General features: G+C 37.8%; 1 protein-coding gene across 1 annotated transcript in view; it reads left to right on the top strand.

The window, feature by feature from the left end:
• The window catches only part of LOC132056993 (protein yippee-like), a 26864-nt gene extending 18480 nt beyond the window's left edge, over positions 1–8384 (top strand). The window contains exon 6 of the mRNA XM_059449414.1: positions 8141–8384. Within this exon, the coding sequence (XP_059305397.1) occupies positions 8141–8348 (208 nt within the window). The 3' untranslated portion in view covers positions 8349–8384. The remainder of the gene's footprint in view (positions 1–8140) is intronic.
• Positions 8385–10278: the final 1894 nt, after the last annotated feature.

The following is a 10278-nucleotide window of genomic DNA, read 5'->3' on the forward strand; positions in this document are numbered from 1 at the left end:
AACAATGGAGAAGCTTGACAAAGTTGGTCCTCTGCTTTTGGCAATCAAAATAAGTAAGAAAATAGAAGGATAAGACGATCGTAGGTGGATAAGTAAGAAGTAGAAGTGAAAGTGGTAAAATGAGAGGGTTAAAAGCCTTATATAGGCATGGGGACCGAAACGGTTACAATTCAGCCAACCGGGGGGTGCCACATGTCCCACAATTCATGAGACGTGAGTTGAAGAGACGTGCGTTATGGCAGTTGCCAAAGTCGACCACTCGGGGTGAGACACGTGGCTGACGGCTGAGGGACGTGACACAACTGTTCCCGCCAAAATTTAAAGATAAGAACGGGCTTATGGCACCACCGGTTTGTTGATTCATCCACTTCCCGTTATTCCGGTAAAATCACGGTCCGGAAGTATGGGACTATCTATATACGTAAAAAAAATCGGATATAAGCAAGATTGGTGGTGAGACCGGGGACCGGAGATAAGAAGAGACAGGCATGATCACCGAGTCTTCCTTCGAATCGGTGATATTGCACCACCTGCGATTGACCTAAGAAAAGGAAGGATTTGTTTGGTCCGTATCACCGGACCAAACTCGCATCACGCCCGACCGTTTCGCGACAGACCGAGTTGATCGTGGCCGTTGGTCCGATTTTAGCATGACCGAGTTGATCGTGATCGTTAGTCCGGTTAATCAGTTATCAAATCGCCATGCGTCAACATCGTTTTGTTACATTGTACCGACGACCGTACCGGTGTCAGACCGTACGGCCCAACCTTATCCTTTTAGGGTTTACTTTATTCCGAAAAAGGCTTTATGTTGCATGTGTGCCCATAAGGCAAAACTATAAATAGGAGGCATTTCCTACTTTTTAGCGTTAGCTTTTCCAAGATCAAGGACATTGTAATAGAAATTATATATATTAAAGTTCTCTCTCCTTTGGTCCGGATCAGTGGCATTTTATGCTTATTCTTCCAATATAGTTGGCTTAATCATAAACATTTGTATCTTGATTCGAATCACTAACGCATATGTTCACATACATATGCTATAACACGTAAATCTATAATTATTTCCTATAAACCCAAAATAGATTAAAGTTCATCTACATATCCTATACCTCATTTACAAATTCAATTGGTTACCTAAATTCGGGGTAAACAGCGTTCTATTTGATGTATTCCTTTCTTTCACTGTAAATGATAGATGGAAATGAATAATATTCAGTTTATTCCTTTATGTAGAACAAGCATCAAGGATGATGAAAGCTATGTAAGAGGAAGTTGGGTGGCCTGCATGAAGCGCGCTTTGTGGTGTCAAATTAATGGACTGTCATCACAAGGGTCTGTTAGCGCAGAAACCATAAAAACACAGTAATTAACGTGGTTCGGATCGATGTGATCCTAGTCCACGGAGAACGGTCAACACTTTTATTAATATCAAAGGAGAAAGTAAGTTACAAGATGGAATACTCTTAGGTACTATATTTTGTACTTAATAAATCCTAGCTAGCATGTATTTATACTACTAGGTCTAATCCTTTCCTAGAAAGGATCTAAATCCCAATCAAACTCGAAAACCAACAAAGAAAAAAGTTTTATTTTATTTCTTTTCGCTTTTGAGTAGGAATTGGCTTGAATATCTTCTCAACTTCACAATCTCCACCTTGAGATAAATTTCGAGCTTCCATATGAACGTCATTTAGTCCAATGTCTCTAAGCCTACGTGAGCTAACTCCGTGTAGGAAACAAGAGACACTAACCGAAACCTTGTACATACTAGTAGCTCTACCTTGCCCTGCCGTTCTCCATCCTGACGCATCAGTTGATGCGAACTCCTGCCAAATTCATACAATGACTGAACTTGACAAGAGGAACCACCTTGGTCAACATATCCGCTGCGTTGTCCTTTGTGTCAACCTTCAAGACCTTAACCGTGCCTTGTTCAACAATATCACGAATAAAATGGAACCTGATATCAATGTGTTTGGAGTGATCACGAAATCTCTGATTTTTTATCAAGTGAATAGCACTCTGGCTATCACATTTTAGAGTTGGTTCATGTTGAACCCTACTTAATTCTGACATCAAACCTTTCAACCATATAGCCTCTTTTACTGCTTCTGCTACTGCCATATATTCAGCTTCTGTTGTGGACAAAGTAACTATAGATTAAAGAGTTGCCTTCCAACTTATGGCACTACTTGCAAGAGTAAAGATATAGCCCGTTGTTGATCTCCTTCTATCAAGACTACCTACAAAATCAGAATCCACATAACCAAGGGCCGAGGAGCGTTCATTTCTCATCCTACAAAAAGTTAAACCAACATTAAAAAAACCTTTAAGATATCTCAATATCCACTTAATTGCTTCCCAATGTGGCTTACCCGGATTAGACATGAATCGACTTACCACACTCACTGATTGAGCAATATCAAGCCGAGTGCAAACCATAACATACATAATGCTATCAACTGCACTAGAATAAGGAACTTTTGACATATACTCCACCTCTTCCTTTGATTGGAGTGCCATAAAAAAGTCTGAAATGTTGTGCTAACGGTAAAGTAATGGGTTTACATTTATCCATACCAAACCTCTGAAGTACCTTCTCAATATACTTTTTTCCGTGAGAGATGTACCTCACCTATTCTTCCCGTGAATCTCCATTCCAAGGATTTTCTTAGCTTCACCTAAATCTTTCATGTCAAACTCCTTACTTAGCAGTTTCTTCAAATCATTTATCTATGTCATACTATTAGCAGCAATAAGCATATCATCAACATATAAAAGTAAATAAATATTTGAATTACCAGACACCGTCATGTGATACATGCAGCTATCAAATGCACTTCTCGAGAAACCATTAGTAATCATGAACGCATCAAATCTCTTGTACCACTGTCGTGGGGACTGTTTCAAACCATACAAAGATTTCTTCAATTGACAAACTTGGTCTTCTTTTCCTTCAATAAGGAAACCCTCGGGCTGATTCATGAAGATCACCTCTTCAAGTTCACCATGTAAGAATGCAGTCTTGACATCAAGCTGATGAAGCTTCAAGTCATAATGGGCAACCAAAGCTAGTAACAAACGAATTGAGCTATGCTTCACGACTAGTGAGAAAATCTCACTGTAGTCGATTCCCTCCTTCTGACAAAAACCCTTAGCAACCAATCTCACTTTGTATCTAGCATTTTCTACACTCGGAATGCCATTCTTTTTTCTGAAGACCCATTTAAAACCAACAGTTCTCTTCCCCTTTGGTAGACTCACCAAATCTTGTGTCTGGTTTTTGTACAGAGACTCTATCTCCTCGCTTATGGCTAAACTCCAATGATCAGTTTCGCCACACATAGTAGCTTCTATATAGCTTGAGGGTTTCAAATCCTTTATTTCCTCCTCGGTAGTAGCTAATGCATAGGCCACAAGATTAGCTTGCGAAGGCTGAGGATAATATTTTGGATTAGGCTTCGGAGTTCGTTTGTCCCTTCCAGTAGCTATACTGTATGGTTCACCTTCAGGTACTACTATGTGAGCTTTTTCATTATCTGACTCCACCTGAGTCACTTGATCCTCCTGCTTGGTGAGTTTCACTTTTTCCACCACCGTTTCTGTGGTAAGAACTTTCTGTCCTGCAAACTCAATAAAAGTCTTTTCAGGATCATGCATAGAGGCCTCATCAAAAATAACATCTGTACTAATTACAAACTTAAGAGGATCTAAACTCCATATTCTATATCCTTTTACCCCTTCATATCCTATAAATAAACCTTTTCGAGTTCTAGGTTCTAGTTTTCCATCACTTACATGATAATATGCGGGACATCCAAAGATTCTTAAGTACGAGTAATCAGACGGCTTACCTGACCATACCTCATTTGGAGTTTTGAAGTCAATCGCCGACGTTGAAGAACGATTAACAATATAACAAGCAGTATTTAGTGCTTCCGCCCAGAACTCCTTGGGCACCTTGGCATTAGAGAGCATACATCGTGCTTTATCTAGAAGAGTGCGATTCATCCTTTTAGCTACTCCATTCTGTTGTGGTGTATGCCTAACAGATCTATGTCTCAAGGCACCATGAATCTTGCAGAAATTGTCAAACTCTTCATTGCAAAACTCCAAGCAATTATCTGTTCGAAGACACTTAATCTTTCTACCACACTGATTTTCAATTAATGTCTTCCAGTTTTTGAAATTCTCAAAGACATCACTTTTAGCCTTTAAGAAGTATACCCAAACCTTGCGTGAAAAATCATCAATGAAAGTAAGAAGATACCTCTTTCCACCCTTGGATGGAACCTGAGATGGACCCCATAAATCTGAATGAATGTAGTCAAGTACCCCTTCGGTTTTGTGCTTTCCCGTGGTAAAGCTGACCCGTTTCTGCTTTCCAAGGACACAATGCTCACAAAATCAAGTGTACTAATCTTCTTACCTTTCAAAAGGTTTCGGTTGCTCAAAATTGTCAACCCCCTCTCGCTCATGTGACCTAATCTCATATGCCACATCTTAGCCTTGTCATCATATGATAACTGTGAGGTTGCAGCATCCGTAGTACCTAGAATGGTGTTGCCATAAGTACATAAAGACCACCCTCCAGTTTGAGCTTTAATATGACCAGAGAACCCTTAGTCACCTTGCAAATTCCACCTTCACCTGCATGCTTATATTCGAGCTTATCAAGAGTACCAAGAGAGATCAAATTCTTTTTCATATCAACAACATGTCGAACATTACACAATGTTCTTATGATGCCGTCATGACACCGTACACGGGCTGAACCAATGCCTGCTATTTCACATACTACATCATTACCCATAAGTACAATCCCACTCGTCTGCTCGTAGCTAGTAAACCAACCCTTTCTGAAGCACATGTGAAAGGTACAAAGTGAATCTAAAATCCACTTGTGTATCTAAATGTCATGTCAAGCAGCGTTAGCACATAATCTTCTCCAGATGTCTGAGCTACCTGAACCGTAGATGCACTGGCTGTTGTTTTATCAATCTTCTTATTCGGGCAATCCCTCTCAAAGTCACCCTTTTGATGACAACCCCAATATTCAACATCCTTCTTACTCATCCTTTTCCTAGACTTTGACCTAGCTACTGATTTGCCTCTCCCTCTTTGGCTCGAGCGAACTCTAATCGTCAAATCCTTACCCTGGTCCTCTTTATCACCATTGTTGATATGGTTTCTTAATTCATCTGAATTCAATGCAGGTCCTACCATCTGTAACGTGACTACCTCCTTACTGTACATCATTGACTTAACTATGTCTTTGTACGCCAGTGATAATGAAAATAGTAGAGTGCACGATAGTTCTTCATCTCCCACTTTAATATCAGCATGAGTAAGATCCATAGCCAATTTATTAAAAGCATCAAGATGATCCTGTAAAGTTGTACCTATCTTCATCTTGAAGGTGTGTAAACGCTGCCTTAACAACATTCTAGTTGTTACTGATTTCTTCTGTTAGACATCTTCAAGTTTCTTCCACAAACTCGCAGCTGTTTTCTCGTTACTGATTTCACATAACATGCAGTCTGATAATGATAATTGAATTACGCTAAACGCATCCATCTCAATCTTCTGCTTCTCGGTCTCTTTCGTATTTTCAGGATACGAGTCGTCCAAAGCATAGATTGATCCTTCTCTATGTAACAACGCCATGATCTTGATCTTCTAGATATTGAAGTTATTACTTCGCCCATCAAAATTCGCTACCTCAAACTTCATAGATGCCATAGTCTCCTCGTCTCCTAAATCTCACGACCTGTAGGCTCTGATACCAATTGTTAGCGCGGAAACCATAAAAACACAGTAATTAATGTGGTTTGGATCGATGTGATCCTAGTCCACGGAGAACGGCCGACACTTTTATTAATATTAAGGGAGAGTAAGTTACAAGATGGAATACTCTTAGGTTCTACGTTCTATACTTAATAAATCCTAGCTAGCATGTATTTATACTACTAGGTCTAATCTTTTCCTAAAAATGATCTAAATTCCAATCACACTCGAAAACCAACAAAGATTTTTTTTTTCTTTTATTTCTTTCCGGAATTGACTTGAATATCTTCTCAACTTCACAGTGTCTTATCTAATGTTTTTCCTGTGGAGTTTGGAGATAGAGCTTTGAATGGTTAAATTCTGTCTCATAGCTTAATTAGTTGGTCTGTTGGGATATGTCAGACTTGATAAGGTCCGAAATGGAGTTCAGCTTAATGCGGCCCGCAGAAGATTCATTATCCGCTAGTCTAGGCTGTCCAGCATAAGTTTGCTGCAGATTGTTGCTTTCTATAAATGACTAATATTTCTGTGTTTCTGTCTAGAATCATGAATTTTTGCATCTTAAGATGCCATAATTTGCACCATGAGGGTTGTGATCTGGACTTTCAGTATGTTACTAATTGTTAGAGAATGTTTTTTACAGTACTTCTATATGATTTTTGAATGTTTTTTACAGTACTTCTATATGATTCTTTCCTTGTTACGTATCCTTTAAAAGAAAATTTTGGTCTGAATTGGATGTTTGGTGCTTGCTGTAGTATGTCCAACTCTTAAGATTCATTCGTGCTATTCGTGGAACTTCATCATACGTACCACAGTAGACAGACACATGCAAATTTCTGACTGATGTGTACAAGATGTAAAAACTAAATAAAGAAGCAATCTGGAAATCTGTTCTTAGATGTGAATACACTGTACCTAATGGATGAAATGACCTTGCTTTCAGTATATATGTCCAGTGAGACTGAAATTGCTTCATTAGACATAGCAACCTCTTTTTCTTTTTTCTCTGTATTATACGTAGGCAATCTGCTATTTTATATAAAAGCATTACCACTCAACCTTAGTGGAGTTGGCTCTTTCTGCTGTGAGCCACGGCTGGCTAATTGTTTTTTGTTGTTGTCGTTTCAGATGAGTTTACCTAGCAAACTTTTTGTCCTTAGTTTAACCTTTTCAATTCTATTTCACTTAGACAGCTAGGTCTACATGAGGTATGTGCCTGCAAAGGTTGTGGAAGTTGGTCAATTTCTAGTGGCTATGTTGCCTGAAGATCACCTTGGCATTCAATGAGCTTTATTAATCTTTACCCAACATTAAGATAATTTGTACGTATAATAGTTCTGAGTGGTACTACTGTTGGATTCTGGTTTATATTGTCTTCCAACTGGCTGGATTATACTGCTATTCTTTTCTGGCGTGGATTAGCTGTATACGGCCTCAGGCATATGTATCCTAACTCGGCCTTTCACCCCTTTTTCTCCAGACATTTCAATGCAGGCATGGGTAGGCTTACCTCTTTGATAGAGTTTAATATAACCTGCTATTTCAGATGAATTTTCTTAACTCTATTAATGCTAATGCAGCGGGGGCCCCTTGAAGGTTGGCTTATTCCTTCTTTCCGCTGGGGCTCTAAGTGTTTGAAGTACTAGAATGTCTTATCCTGTCTCAAATAGAAAACCAAACTCATTTCTTGAATTCTATTTTGCGGAATTGTAGAAAACGTGCCTAGCAATTGAATCATGTAATTCATGCTTTCCGCTTGCAAGAATGTATGTTATGTTCAGCTCTTTTAATGGCATTGCAGTATGAATGTTACTCTTGTAGAGAAAGAAGAGCGGATGATGCTGACTGGAATGCACACTGTTGTTGACATATTCTGTGTGGGATGTGGCTCTATTGTGGGGGGGAAATATGTGAGTCTCCTAATCACTATGTCACACCAATAGCGATTGAATAATTTCAGGAAGCTGCACAGGAGAAAAGCCAAAAGTACAAGGAAGGGATATTCATCCTTGAGAGGTATTGTAGTGTTTCTTTCGCCTTTCAGTTTGGTGTCTAATCATGTATCAAGCTGTTTGGACATGCAAAATATTTCATTTCACTATCTGCAAATAATGGTTTAACCATCAATATTTGCAAATAGTGAAAAACTTGTTTGAGGAGTAATTTAAATGAAGTAATGATTCACTCACTGAACTTTTGAACTTTTTCCCAAGTGAAATTCATGTTAAAACACAACCTCAGCATCCAAATACTCCTAAGATTCGACTGGAAGTAGATTTTTTTTCCAGCTTCAACCAAATATTGCGCAAACGCCTACTGAGTTATTTTTGTTCTTACTGCTAAGTAGGTTTAAGATCTTGGGTCAAGATGGAAGCAGCTATTCAATAATTCAAGATGCTCAGCGTGGAGGAAGTGAATCAGATGAACCTCGAGTAACCTTCTGCTTCACCATTCATCATTATCCCTTGACAATCAAAGATCTATTACAATTGTACATCCTCTCGAGTCTCGACTTCCTGCCTTCGTCGATACAAGCAATCTCAAATTGCTTTTAGTACAGATGCAAGAAGCTTATATAGACAAGTTTTGCAGTATTATTTTAGAATGGTCAATTACTATACTTCCAGTGTCTCTGGTTTTTCCATCCGAGTCGCAGTATATTCCTCTTTCTCTTATAGGCTTTGACTTGTTTGATAGAAATCTGATATTCAGCATTGGATTGGCTTCAGTGACTCTGAAGCTTTCAGTATTGGACTAAAATGTTTTGTACATAATTTCTATCTTATATTGCAATTATATTGACCAACCTTGAACTTCATTATACCCTCAAAACAAGTGTATGTGAATTGTGATATATTTCGCCAGCTTATGAGCATTGCAAGTGGAGTTGTTTTGATTGATAGCATTGCAAATGGAGTTATGTGGAGTGTGCTTACAAGTGCTTTGGAGAAACTTTGAGTAATCAGATTGTTAAATAATATGCTTGTCATTCAATCAATTTGGGCTAAAATTGATTCCGTCTATTAGCTTTGATTGGTTATTCGTCTTTTCCGATAAAACATTTATTTATAGCAATATACGAAGAAAAAACATAAAACTTCCAATAATATTACTAATATCATAAATATCCATCATTCATTTACAATTGTCCTCGACAAGGTTTCAGGAACGAAATGATCAATGATGACATCATTATTACATTTGTAAATACATCACGCTCTATGTAACAAACTAAACAATCATTCAAATATGTGATTTGATTTTTGTTCCGCATTTCATTTTGGATCCGCTTCATGGATGAGAATGCTCTCTCCTTTTTCTTCGGTTGAATGAAAAGATTGACCTTAGTTAATTTCACAAGTAAATCAACAAGTGAAAAGTATCCACACGATTTGCCTCAACCAATGCTTTTGCCAAATGAATTCCTTGCAAGAGAACTTGGGATTACCACTTCGCATATGAAATATGAAAGTATGAGAGTTGGTAACTCAAATCTCAAGTAGACTTCATGAAAAGGGTTTGTTTATTTGATGAGAATTGAGAAGAAAGGGTTTTTTTTTTCTTTGATGAGAATTGAGAAGAGAGAGAGGCCTTTTTTTTTCTTTTTTCTTTTTGATGAGAAGGAAGAGAGGGAAACTTATGTTTTCAACTTTAAGAAATAAAAAAGTCAAAGATTAAAAAATTAAATTAAGTCAACAACAATTATAGAAATAAGAAAAGAGAATATAAAGGTAATGGGAAATTGGGAATTGTTTTGTACTCAATCGATTACATTGTCGATCGCTTATTGATCAAAGAAGGTAAAAATAAAAATAAAGTGAGGTAACTTGGGATTCAATCCTACATGCTAAGAATGAATCAGCCCTTGTGGCACCTTGTACCGAGTCATTTTGTAGTGAGGGTGCCACTTTAAATATTTGCATATAGTTTCTGTATATATACATATATATACATAGGGTTTCAAGCGAAGCTTGCGGGTGGCGTGGCACTCCCACGACCCTTAATGGATCCGCCCCTGCTTACAAGTGCTTGGGAGAAACTTTTTTTTCAGATTGTTGAACAAACTTTCGTTTCAATTTTTTTTTTGAACCTATTTATTCGAGTTCAAAAAATGAATGAGTTTTCCTAATTTGGAAACAAATTCACTGTTAATAATCGATTACCCACACAAATTTTCATCGTTCCATTATTTTCAAAAGAAGATAGTTTGTGTGTCTGACTTTCTTTGAGAGAATGTCAAGAAAATACAAATTGTTAATTAAAAGAAATTAAACTGTTTGACTTTAATGTGCCTAAAATTGATTCCACCTATTAGGTAGATTGTGACCAACTGGATTTTTAATGCCTGACTAACTGGATTTTTAATGCCCTTTTAAAGGATTGTCGAAGTAAAAAATTATGCATGAGGAAGGTCGTTTTGAACTTACAAGTTGTGGAATCACATAATGCACTGTTTTCCTTATAGCAACTAGTATAAAAAATTTC

The sequence above is a fragment of the Lycium ferocissimum genome, chromosome 5 (genome assembly GCF_029784015.1).
Source record: "Lycium ferocissimum isolate CSIRO_LF1 chromosome 5, AGI_CSIRO_Lferr_CH_V1, whole genome shotgun sequence".
Lineage (NCBI taxonomy): Eukaryota > Viridiplantae > Streptophyta > Magnoliopsida > Solanales > Solanaceae > Lycium > Lycium ferocissimum.